At 33.6% G+C, this 13,684-nt stretch overlaps 1 protein-coding gene across 1 annotated transcript in view; it reads right to left on the reverse strand.

Annotated features, from left to right (window-relative positions):
• Positions 1–1,408: 1,408 nt before the first annotated feature.
• Positions 1,409–13,684, reverse strand: part of LOC306655768 (uncharacterized protein) — a 136,079-nt gene continuing 123,803 nt past the window's right edge. The window contains 10 exon segments of the mRNA XM_079130385.1: positions 1,409–3,091; positions 3,753–3,991; positions 5,230–5,417; positions 6,870–7,161; positions 8,919–9,026; positions 10,053–10,106; positions 10,419–10,436; positions 10,438–10,527; positions 12,573–12,626; positions 13,137–13,242. Coding sequence (XP_078986511.1) covers positions 3,788–3,991; positions 5,230–5,417; positions 6,870–7,161; positions 8,919–9,026; positions 10,053–10,106; positions 10,419–10,436; positions 10,438–10,527; positions 12,573–12,626; positions 13,137–13,242 — 1,114 coding nt within the window. The 3' untranslated portion in view covers positions 1,409–3,091; positions 3,753–3,787.

The raw sequence follows: 13,684 nt of genomic DNA on the forward strand, positions 1-13,684 counted from the left end.
TTGAGACTTTTAAAGCACTGTTTGTGTTCTTTCCTTTGTGTTTTCTTCCTTTCTGTTAATTTTGGAAATATTTTATTTGTGTATTTTAATAAATTAACAATTACCACCTTCTACTCAAATGCTAAGCATTTCACTTTTGATTGTGTAATGTTTGAGGTGCCTATGGGACATGAAGGAGTCCAATAGTCTAACTGGACCAAGAAATCTACAAAGTAGGCAAGAAATCTGAGGGCTTTAGAATAGTCTGAATAGCCTTTTATTTGTACCACTCATGAATTCCAAATAAGAATGGATATTTCTGTGGTTGAAAACTCTTAGTGTATTTACTAAATATAATCACTACATATTTCTGGCTCACCTATCTGAATTTGTACAACTTGTGTAGGTTGGACTTACAGAAAATCCAACAAAACTTTCAAATTTTTTCAGCTACACAAATATCCACATTCAAGATACAGAGCTTAAATACTAACCAATTTGGAAAAAAAAATATGTTGTGAAATAAATACTGAAAATAAAACTGAAACATTTAGGTTAAATTCATATGTGATACACATTGAGACATGCTTTATTAGCAGTCTGTTCAGCCATGCAAAATCCATTTCTTTCCCTTTTTTAATCAATAATGCTACTGTTACCAGTGTACAGGCAGGAGTCCTCCTGAACAAAGAATTAAGTGATATGTGAAAGGCTGGCAAGCAAAACAAAGGTTTATTAAAAGCAAAAGAACACTCTGAGAGAAGAGTGGGCTGAACTGAGAAGTGTACCTCAAGGCCCAGTCTACACATTGGAACTGGCTTTTATGGGGCTATGCAGGATCTACCCCTTCTCCCCTGAGTAGACCTGGGTTTGATTGACATCTTGATTGACAGCTGATTTTGACAAAATTTCTTCTCTACTGCTCTTCCATACATAGTTTCTTCCCCCCAACCCACAAATGCACCCTGGGGGAGCAAGCCACAAAGCTAATGATACTTTAACTAGCATGAAGTTAACTTTAGGTCATTCCCTCCCAAGATAGGGGACTTTCCTTTTAGGGGCTTGAATTCCCCTTGTGGTTGACTAGCTTCCCCCTTTAACCCAGAGTGTTCGGTGGGCCTCAAGCATAGGGACATTTCCCTAACTTCCACTTTTTCTCTTTCTCCTTTCCCCATACCCTACCTCCTATCTAACACCACCTTGGCATTTTAAAAAGACTAGACATTGAAAATTAGTGCCCCATTGACTTTGTGGATAATTGTCGCAGATAGAGTTTCATTTATAAGCCAGTACATATATGATGGAAGATTTTTGTCGTATCTTTCAAACAAAGGGAAAATGCAGAATACCACAACACCTTACTTTTCACTATTGGAAATTGTATCCATCTACTATGTATTTAAAGGAATTCCAAAAAACAAAAAAAGACTGACATGACAAAAGCGTGCATTTAATTCGATGCTTTGCAGAGATACATAACCAAAGTTGTGTGCATGGCTTGTCCTTTGGATGGCCCCGGTTGTTTATTTTTAAATAAGAAATAAAAATGGAGCCAACAAACGCAATTAAGAAAAAAAGTACCTCAAGACACAAGGGACCTACATGTCCTGGTCTAAGAAACATGCAAATGTTACAAAGCATTCCAGATACAGTATGACAGAGGAACAGCAAAAAGGCACTGGAACAATGCTCTTTCAGAAATGGGAAGTCTAACAGATACATTTTCACAAATGGCACTGATGAAACAGTATTGGTTTTTAAAGAATTTTGTAGAAAGAATTTTAGCACCATCATTAAAAGAAAAAAGAAAAATAATACTTTTTAGCCCTGCCTATCTCCAGTCTCAGAATAATAACAGAAGCATAGCACCTTTCGGTATCTAAATATAAACAAGAATACTAAGTCCATCCCAGCTTCTAGAGATGAGGTAGCTCATGCTAAGAAATGTTGGGTCTTTTTTCCTATGAAAGTTCAAAGGCCAAATAGTCTAATTCCAAACATCACATTTGATTAGAGTCGGCTCCACAACTCTGGGTTTCTAGAGCTTTTTCTTCATGATGCACTTCAGGATGATGAAATTGTATCTACGTGGAAGAGTCTCAACATCGGGTCCTGGAAATGTGTTTTTGAAGTTGTATGTGTAATTATTTCACATTCAGTGTCTTCTTAAATAAGAAGGAAATGTATTCAACATTATACCTGTGTAACTTCTGTCTATTAATAGATTGCATCAAAAGGGAAAGGTACTTTAAAAATTGAATGAGAAATGAGTATACACATGTCAAATTTTGCAAAAATTTGAAAAGTTGAAGAAATTCAATTTTTCTTCTGAAATTGCATTGAATATGTTATTTAAAAATTCCATTTAAGACAGTGGTAAAATGGTATTTTTTTAAAAGATCCTCTTTTGACATTAGTAATACTACATCAAGACACACATGTGGGTTTCAATCACAAGTTTAAACATCTGGATTTCATTTTTCTTTGATGATTTGGGAATGAGGGATCCCAAAAGTGTAACAAATTTCTAGTTTTCAAACTGTAGCAAAGCAAAATAAACATGTATTGTAGTTTTATATACCCCACTCTTTAAGCTACCTGCCAGGAAGAATTTCCTCATAAATACTAAGCAACCTTTTTATTACATTGAAATAAATTGAAGAAAAGAGATATTTATTTATTTAATAAGTTTACTTTTTTTAAAAGGTGATCATTGTCATTGGTCGTCTTAATCCTAAACTGTGGTATTGAAAAATATTTTAAGTCAATTAAAACTTGAGGATTGTAAGTAAAATAAATATTTTGAAGGATAAGGAGGCCAGGCACTTAAGACCATATATACAGTGCTGATGTGTGATCAGCCATTTCTTCAAGAGTCTCAGGATCAACTTCAAACAGTCAAAGTTCTTGTGAACGGTGGTGGTCATCATTGATGGTGGTGCTCACTGTCAATGTCTGGGTTATGTTACATAAAACAGACTGGCCCAATTTCAATGCCAAATTCCTGGTCTGTGCCGCCAACATCCACAGGGGCAAGATCTATGATGGGCAAGCGTGCCACATTCTGTGTTCTATATTCAAAGACGGTCTTGCCCACATTTCCGTTTCGCTTCTAGAAGTAAATGGTGCAATGGATTAATAGTAGACACAATTTTTTTTCTAAGAATGTTAGACATAAACCTCCCCAGCCAACTTTTATAACATAAAAGCAATTATTTTTAGAACACTACTTAAATGTAAGAGCACTGGTAACAGTAAGTGAAGTACCAGCACACATGGCAAGTACTTCTTTCTACGTAAAAGTTCCTTTTATCTTTTGCAGTTTCCCAAATAGCAGCAATATAAATTGTAAAATAATTTGTTTTGTTTTTCACAAAAGAATTTATAACTTATCCTATAATATCCTCCTTATTTTATATCTATGTATGCCAGTGGGGAGACAATCAGTGATGGATTATACATTTTATAATCAAGGGACTCTATACGTAGAACTGAGATTTAGTAAGTTAAATGACTTGCAGAAGAACCAAACCCATTTGCAAAGAGTTGGATCCGATCTTAGAAGTTCCAATTCTTTTTTTTTTTTTTTTTTACTGTTTTATATTAACACTTCCATCATGCTTCATGTGCTAACACACATTCATGTTGACCCCACACAGCAACTCGATACAAAATGCAGCTGAGCTTATATATAAGGTAAAACTGACCTCACTTAAGTACAAAGATAGTATTTTTAAAGTAAGTTTTATGAGTGTATATCAAAAAGTACTTACAGAGCAAGTATCGTGAAGAACTGTATACCTGAATCTCACATTCCCTCTCCTTTGATTTCTAAGTCATTTGCCCCTTTAAGAACCACAGCTTTCTTGAGGCTTTTGGCTTGCTCATCCATATATCCTACACTGTTTTTACAGAGGTAAGTGATGTTCTGGGAAGCTTCTTTTGATAACAGGCGCAGGAAGGTCATCTGAGTGATGGCTGTATTAGGTGACAGGTGGTCTCCATATGCAAACTAGAAACAAAGACTTTTATATGCAATACTGAAGGATTTCATAATGCATTACAGATAGATAAATTGATTTCAGCAAATCCTTAACTCTTATCATATAATAAGGTGGTCTAACTATACAAATAAAATGATCCTGAAATTTCGAGCATATTTGCAAGTAAGAACCTTTATCCTTACTATCCTGAACAGGAGGTGATGAAATGAACAATAATTATAATTTTCCAGAGAAAGATTATCTATTTTAAGATCTGTTTCAATCATCTATCAAAATACCTCATTACTGTTATTATTAATTAGAGTAAGAATTAGGAATTAGCTGTTAGAATAAAATCTTTACTACCTATTATACACTCGAGGAAATATGAATTTAAAACATTTCCACTAGTCAACAAATAATTGCCCACAAGCTCTTTTTATTCATCTTCTACTTTAAGCTTTCTTTTCAATGCTTCCATTTGAGTTTTTTACATAATGTCACATAACCTAAATTACATTTCAACCGTTTAGATTTAGGAGCAGAAGTGAGAAGGAAATTTCAGAGTTTGGCCATCAGAAGGAGATCTGGGATGAAATATTAAAATGAAAGTAGCAAGGCCTGGTGAAAGTTTGAATACTAGACCATGACAGGAGCAGAGGGTAGATTGGAACTCAGAAAAATATCAGTCAAATTTATATGATTACACAAGTGCTTTAAGTTCTAAAAATACTACAAAGTTTACAGCATGAGTTCATTATTAGAGATTATCTAATATTTATATATATATATGTGTATCTCACCATATTCTAGACATTACTCTAAACACTTATATTCATATGGATACTCTGGGATCTGAATTCAGTCTCACTTTAAGCTGGCAAAACTGAGGCTTCAAAAAATTTAGTCACTTCAGATGGCCCAACATCAGTAAAAGATCTAGCTAACAGTTACCCAGGTCTCCCGAAGCTGGACACAAGATTGTCATTCAACCATGGCAAGATCCCTTCAAGTACACTCCACTGTCATTGCCGTATAAATTAGAGAAACCAATCCTAGAAATAATGACTTCTGTACATTTTATCAATGGCAAAATTATAATTCAAAATTTATGCTAATCTAATGCCCAGTAAAACTTGGTTTATGCCTTGCTATTGCAATTGTAACTAATGAGAATATGTCACTTTAAAATAAACCTGGTCAAAAAATAATAGCATAGTTCTAAATAAATTAAAAAAATATAATCTTGAATAAACAATTTAATTACCTGTGATCCTCTATTCATATCAAGACCGTACCAAACAGGTTTATTGTCAGGAGATTTGCTGGCCCACCAGGTTTTACGAGGCACACTGGATGGGTTTGCTGAAATACATGTTTCTCCTGTTTCCATATTGCAGTAAACTTTGATTGCATCTTCAGCAGATCCCTGGTTGGGATCAATCCAATATTCACCTATTTTCCAAATGACAAATATATACTAAGTAAAGAGAATCTCAAATATGTTTATGGCTCTCCAAAATAATTAACACAGAATTTGGAAATATGAAATTATTGATGAAGGACTCTTTTAACAGAGAACATTCTTTAAAGAAGAAAACAATTGTTACACACATGGGGACCTTCTAAACACTTGTCACTGTTCTAAGGCATTTTGCTCAACTATGAACTTAAGGCTGAAAACCTGCATGTGAAAGAAAATTTATCCCACTTTACAGAAGAGAAAAAGTAACAAAAATGGATGATATATTTTAAGTGGTTTTGCCTATATAGGTGTATTCTCATTAAATTTACAGAGCCAAAGTTTTAAAGAAAATTAGAATTAGAATTTAATAATGTATTATTAAAACTATGAATAAAGTAATTAAATGAGTTGATTTACAATAGGATGTTATGAATCATCTCATCAGTCCTTTTTAAAATCAATCTGCTTATATATAAAATTTTTAAAACAGAATATACCAAGACATATGCTTCACATATAATCAAATACACAAATACAGATTTGTGCATATATATTTGTGTACATATATATGTATGTAAACATATGAAAATCAAGTTTTAAATAAAAAGAAAGGAGAGTGGTGGAATATAAAGTATACAATTAGAATAAAATTGCCTACTTTTGAAAGAGCACACTTTTAACCATCCTTGTCAATGTCATTTCACAGTTAACTGAAATTCTTGACTATTTCTCAGCTCATTCCTATGGTCTAGGATCCCCCAGATCTTATTAGAACAAACAAAATAATAGAATAAGGCAAAGTTCAAGCATAGTTCACAGTTCAGAAACACTATTTCATTCCAAAATGCCTTACAACCTTACTATAACTTGTTCCTGCCTGCAAAACATTCCAGATGTATGATTAGAACATTATATGAAAGTATTTCCATATTCAAACAAATTTGGGAAAAAATATATACTGAAGTTGACTCTCATTGATCTCACAATATGTGGTAACATATTAAAACTCTGAGAGTCATGCAGGTAAATAAATGTTTAATTGGGCTTCAGCAAGTATTTTATATACATATATATATTGTATATATATATATCATATATATATGTGTGTGTGTGTGTGTATATACTGTATATAACTTTGAGATGATTTCTATTCCTCCAAAATCCCTACTGTTTTAGGACTTCTGGATGGAAATGGAACTATCATCATGAAATTAGATTATTAATACAATATATGCTCTATTATAATACAAATCATCTTGCTCTATAATTTTTTTTATGTCATTTACTTTCTCCACAACAAAACTATAAGTTCTGTGGCATGTTTATTTCTTCATCTCTGTGTCTATCACTAATTAGAAAATCCATAAATTATTTTGGAATGGAGGTGAGAACATCATCATCAGAAACAACACCTTCTGCTCAAATGGGCACTGTCCACTCACCACTTTGCTTTGTGGAGTGGCAAAGCTTTAAGTCATCACAGGTTCGGGCTGGGTGCTTCTTGGAGCCATCAGGACTGCGCATGGTTTCAATCTGACTACTGAGTGACTTCAATGTTGCATGGACCCCTGGGTCAGTTTTGTTTTTGTCATCAGGAGCTGCCTGATCTTCAGTAAACTCTGGAAGTGGATCTGGCATGCTCTCATCATAGTGACCCATGATATCACCCAGGGCAGCTGTAAGGTGACCAGGGGGACCTGGAGGGCCTGGTGGTCCAGGTTCACCAGGAGGACCCTAATCAAAAAGAAATCAGAAATACATTTAAACTGATGCTTTTATTTTTAATTTCCTAAATTAGTGGAGTGTGGTGCACAGAGTTATGATGTGACGTTCCAATTTGACAGTTCTGGGAAATCTGTCACTCATGCCCTTTTGTAAATAGATGGTGCTGCTAAACTATAGCTTTCCAAGGATGAGGAATGATGCCTGTTTTCAGGCAACATATCTGCAAGTCAGCATCTGAGAAAAATAAAGATTAAACCACAAAATATTTGCTTCAATGTCTACCTTGACAATACAATATATTTTATATTAAAAACATGCAGACATGTGCATCATTTCAAAATCATTTTGAGCAAGGTACAGCTGAAATTTTTTCCAAAGCATTTATGTATGGAAGATGAAGCAGGGCTGCAGGGGCACTGTGGGTGCTGGTTCAATAAGGCTGATGTTGATACCAAGGAAATCCCCACAAGAAACACCCACAAGAGAATTTCCCCTACTTCCCAATCAAAGGGAAGCAAAGGAAGTCTTTTTATATGTATTAATTACTGTGCACATAAAGATTCTCTGTACTAAAAAAAGTGGAAGAAAGTTCTCACTAGCCTTTTTTTTTTTTTATAGATGCAAGTAAAGAGCTCTCCTACACTTTTGCCAAATGAGAACTATTAGATTAAAAGGAAGATAAGCACAAAAATGTGGCAGAGACTACAAAGGTCTTCTCTATTAATTTCCTTCTGCATTTCCCAAGGACAAACTCCACAGCTTGAAAGAAGCAGGCAAAAACCTGAAGAGACACACTCCCCCCACATGGAAATCACAGCCCTGGGCATCAGAAGGTTGGAGTCCTAACAATGGTTCTGCCACTTATTATGTAGCATCACAAAAGCTGCTTCAGTCCAATCCAAGTTCCAATGCTTTCTCATCCTCAAAAGGCTCTTACGAATAAATTTGCAGGTCATTATGAGTCCATGCATTCCTTTATGGTCAACTCAAGGAATAAGATGCATTTTTTTACCTACCAAAGACCACTGAACAATAAATAAAATCACTCAAGAGTTACATAAGTTCAGTGCATTCTAATTAGATAGCTGTTTTCTATTCACAGAGAAATAAGTAGGAAACATTCTTCTTGACCATAGAAAACATGAGCTTATTTGACCCACATAACCGAATAATAAATATTTGGTATAATGGCGTTGGCATTGAGAACAAAGACAAAATAAGGAGAAGAAGGTAAATTAGATTAAAGAAACACCCAGGAGAGAAGCATAAATTCATGTGCACACGTGCCCACTAGTAATTTGCACATGGAGACAAAAGACGTTCTCCAAAGGTCTGAGAAGGTAGAGATTAGCTAATGCAGTTTATAGCTATATATCATCCTCAAACCAATACTATAAGAATTTTTAATGAAAAAATTTAATTGAAATCCTCTCTGAATGTCATTTGCAATGTAAAAAAGCCTCAGTCTCATATACTTAATTTTCCAGCATTTCATGATAGTCACCACAACCCACAGATAATTAAAATATGTAATTTATAGCAAAGCAACATAAATAGAATTATAACTTGCTATTTGTTTTAACTGGTAGCACATGAAATCAAAGCCTGGTTATCTTGGGCTCTGATGTTTTATACTCTAAATTATCTATATTAAAATACTTGAAATAGTTACTTTGGAATTTGTTTTCAGGGTCCCCTTAAGTCCCTTGTTCAACAGGCTGCTGTTCTCAACAGCATTTCCTGCATGTAAACCCCTATGACTTTACCTCAGGTCCTGCTTCTCCTACACTGCCCCGCACACCAGGAGGTCCGATTGGCCCAAGTGGCCCAGGGTTTCCTTCTTTGCCTAAAGGACCAACTGGGCCTGGAGGACCCTGAAAGAAAACAATGACTGCTTTAGATACTGTGAAAAAAAAATTTTTTTTACAATGCCCCTCTCTAATCAAAGAACTATTGTGCAGATGGAGCTATAACAATGATTTCTCAGATTGGTTTCCTTAAAGACTAATAAATGGCCTTCTGGCACTTTTCAGTCTTTACAATTTCATCAGACATGAATTGTCCTTCGTCCATGCATGGTAAAAGACCAGTATACATTAAAGACTTTAATAGACTAATCATCTACTTTTATTGGTAACAATTGTTTCATCAAATCTCAAATAAACTTAGTTGGGAATTCAATTAATTCAGAATAAGGAAATGACTAAGGTTGAAGGATTAGATATAAATTAATTTGGTGGTGCTTATCCTGTAGAAGCATAGTAATTTTATACTATATTTCTCTTTATCTGATTATTGTAATGTACTTAGATTATAGTACAATCATTTCTAATTTTTCTAATTTTTTCTAAACTTCTTTTTTCTATTTACCTAATAATTACTGTGTCAATTGCATTATGACATTAGTGACTTATTACAGGCAGCATTAATATGACTATAGGCTTTCTAAAGCTTCAAGTATTGGTTTTAATTTTATGATTTGTTTCCAAATTAGCCTTATACAAACCATTTCTAAGAAACTATTATAATTACTTAAAGGACAAAATATATCCAGCTTCAAAATTTTTTTCCATTTCACGAGTAGGTCCATTACATCACCTCAAGAGTGCAAGCTTAATGGAATTTTAATTAACAAAAAGTAAGAAAATGAATAGATGATTATCTACAAATCCTCTGTAAGAGATTCCAAAGGGGGTCCATATTATGACATTTGTCATCTTAGAGGATATTTCTACTTTAAAGTAATTGTTAAATAGTTTGTCTAATATATTTGATGCTAACTTCAGAGAACATGAGCCAATCTCAGTTTCAATATCATGAAAATGAAACTGAAACATGAGCATTATGTCAACGAAGTTGTTATTATTTATATGTGCAACTTATTTATTTTTGTTACTTACTCTTGGACCAAATGGACCAGGGATTCCAGCACTGCCTTGTTCACCATTTGGACCCTAAACAGGAATAAAATTGAAAATGTTATTCAAATATGTAGATCTTGCATTGTGCCATTGTCAGTTTTTAAAAATATGTTGTCATTGACTTCAGCAGTATACACTACCTAAGCCATCTATCTCCCCAATGTCTCCATGAGTTGGCCAATATTAAAGACAACTCTCCATAGGAGTAAAAGTACAAATAACATTTTGCTTATATCTACCCCACAAAATTGTAGCAATTATATTGCATAATAGGTAATTTTGAAATTAAAATGGGATTAAAAAATTCATCTGTGTTAAAGTCAGAAAACTTAAAGAATAACTTACAGGAGGTCCAGGGAGACCCTTGAAGACCAGTGAAGCCTCTGTGGCCTTTCTGACCCCGGTCACCTCGGTCTCCACTATCACCTTTGTCGCCACGGGGTCCTTGAGGTCCCTAGAATTATAGTCATGACATGGATGCACTTCTCACGACTACAATTTGCTGCAATTCTACTTTTGACAACTGCATTTACCATAACTTTGAACCCTGTAGTTTACATGAATGAACATGTTTACTTATCTAAAGAGCAATAAAAATAGGATTTTTGTCTATTATTTCCAAGGAATGATAGGTGATCAGTGATGCTTTTCTGAAATTCCAGTTTTCAAATGTTTATCCCTTTTTAAGCATAAAGGTTAATTCATACTTAATGAGATATTTTAAGTTTGATCTAACCTATCTGAAAGAATTTCAAAAATTACATTTTTTATATATTTATCTGATATAATAATATAAAAAATTTCCCTGTAAATAGATCTTTGAAATTAAACCTCAAGTACTTTTTTTATTTGCCATGTTCCTCTAAGGATAAAATGTTCGTTAAATTTGCATATACAAATAAACTAAATGACAGCTGTGACTATATTAAGAAATGGGCAAAAATTTGAGCAAATGAAACCAAAGTATCATCAGTAAGTTATTCTTTTCTAAAGAAAATACAAAGAAATCCTATGTTATTCTCATCATCACTGCAATATCTGTAACCAGATCCTGAAATTCCTGGTCTGAAAAATGAAAGAAAAATCTATAGTGAGGAGATCCTATTTTGTAGTAGAAGCTGCGCCCAGAGAAGAGGTGAAACTTATCTCACTGATCTGAGCTACTTGGTTGTTACTGGTTGTTGTGGCTGGTTTTTTTTTTTTTTTTTTTTTTTTTATGTTCTAAGGAATAAAAACAGGTCTAGGGGTTCAGTGTTCAGTGGTTCACAGTAAACTGACAAGTGCCATAGGGTTCCCACTATGGAGTCAGCTTCTGCTGTCTTTAGAGTTCCCCTAAAAGAGAACTGGAATCCTGTTAATCCGCCTATGGAAGATGGATGAAATCATCAAATCCACTGTTTGTCAGCTTAATGTTTTCATTATGGTGTCTTTGGTTTTATTTGCATTGGTTTTTTAATTGTGATTATCTCGTTGTTAGATAACATAGGAGCCTTTTTATAATAAAATCAAAACTAAATTTTAGTAACTTTTACATATTTTATATACCAATGTAAAGGTGAGCATCAAAATTAGTCTGAATGTTTTCATAATGTTATAAAGGTTCTTTTATTTTGAAGTTGTCCCAAAATTTCATAATTTAAAATAAACTACAACAGAAAACAGCTATTTAAATTAATTAAAATTCATTTTTTTCATGAAAAACAAAGTTTACAGTGTTTCTGTTACTGGTTAGAAACCATTCATCTGACACATAGTACAACTATGAAATCTTACCAGTCAAGCTCAAATTAAAGTGGGGAACTTAAAAATATGATCATGGTTTTATGGATATAATTGTTCTTCATGAATATAGACATTGATGTATGGGTATAAGAAACATGATCTATTAGACTGCCATAAGTATAAACAATAGAACATCTGTATAATAATAATTAAAAATTAGCCAAAAGCAAACAGCATGAAGATCTGAATCCAGTCAAGACAGTAAAATTAAAAATAAAACATACTATATAAATGATGCTTTTCAAGTATCCAAATAGATTGCAGATTTGCTTTCCTATGTGATTTTTGAGGACATCTTGGAGAGAAATACATTATTGCACCTATTATTCTAGGAGAAAAACTTTAACTCTAGTCTTATTGATAATTGAAAGAAGTATTAATGAAGTACTCTCTGATGTTTTGATACATGGACATATGATGTACTGCCCAAATTAGGATAAATATATCTATCTTATCAAACATTATATTTCTTTTGTGGCAAAAACTTCAAAATCCTTTCTTCTGATTTGTGAAATGTGCAGTATATTATTTTTATCTATAATCAGCCCACCGTTCAATAGCACACCAAAACTTCTTGATCCTATTCAACTATAACTTTAGTACCCATTGAACAGCATTTCTCCATCCCTCCTATTTCTGAATCTTTAAATCATACTTCTTTGGAAACATATGTTATGTAAGAAAGCATGCATTTGTTAAGAAAAACAGAGGACTTACATGTAAACCACGTTTTCCAGCTCGACCTGGTGGTCCTATAGGACCTCGAGAACCCTAGAAGAATATTTCCCACAGGTTGGTATTTAAAAAAATACACATATTACATAGATATAGGATGTCAAAACATGTATTTACAGTTCAGTGCTGTATGTGTGTGTATGTACATTCTTATGGCTAATCCATTGAGTCCGGTGAACATCTGTGTGTAGTAAGAACTTGCTAACACCAATATTTTTAAAGTCAGTTTTATTAACTGACTTCACTAAATGAAGACTATCTTAGTTGATTATAAAAAGACATTACTTGCATAATCTGATGCATACTTATTACATTTCCTATAAATCAAAGCATTTTCAGTTTAGGGAAAATCAATACATTAGGATCTTTGAAACTGTATTTGAAATCAAATGACATTAAGACTAAAATAATATTATTTCATAATTGACTCCTTATCATTCTTTGTTCAGAGTCCTTAACAAGTGCACATGTGCAATTTTTTCCATGCATACATAAAGTTTATAATACAGTGCTTAACTGTCAGTGAGAAATTGATTCCCTTCTTACCGGATCTCCTCTTTGTCCTGCATCTCCTGGGGCACCACAGGGCCAGGAGTTCCAGGGGCACCCTGAGAGCCTGAAGGCCTGCAGGCCCAGGGTCTCCACGATCACCCTACATAAGAATAGTCACAATATTATTCTTTAAACGTTTATTCTAAGCAGCAGTATTCTATTTGTTTCAAGCTCTTTCACAATATGCAAATATATATATATATATATGCCTTTTAAAACATTTTACTTCTTCTTTTACTTACATTAATAATTAATAAATTGAAGAGAAATAAGTTATTATTATTTCTGCCCAGTTTCAGATTTCATCTTTCCTTCACCTCTACTCTATTGCTCCCACAGAGAAGATTACTGGACATATAGGAGGGGCCACTTCAGAATTTAACATCTTTTTCTGGACAAGCAGTCTTCAAACTGGAGTGTCCAGACAGTTGAATACATAGTCTTTCCAAAGAGTATAAAAATAAAAAAAAAAATTTAGGGAAACCACCTTCCAGATCTGTAACTACCCTACATCATCTTTCAGAAAATTCATTTTTGAGCAT

The sequence above is a fragment of the Sciurus vulgaris genome (genome assembly GCF_902686455.1).
Source record: "Sciurus vulgaris genome assembly, chromosome: 3".
Lineage (NCBI taxonomy): Eukaryota > Metazoa > Chordata > Mammalia > Rodentia > Sciuridae > Sciurus > Sciurus vulgaris.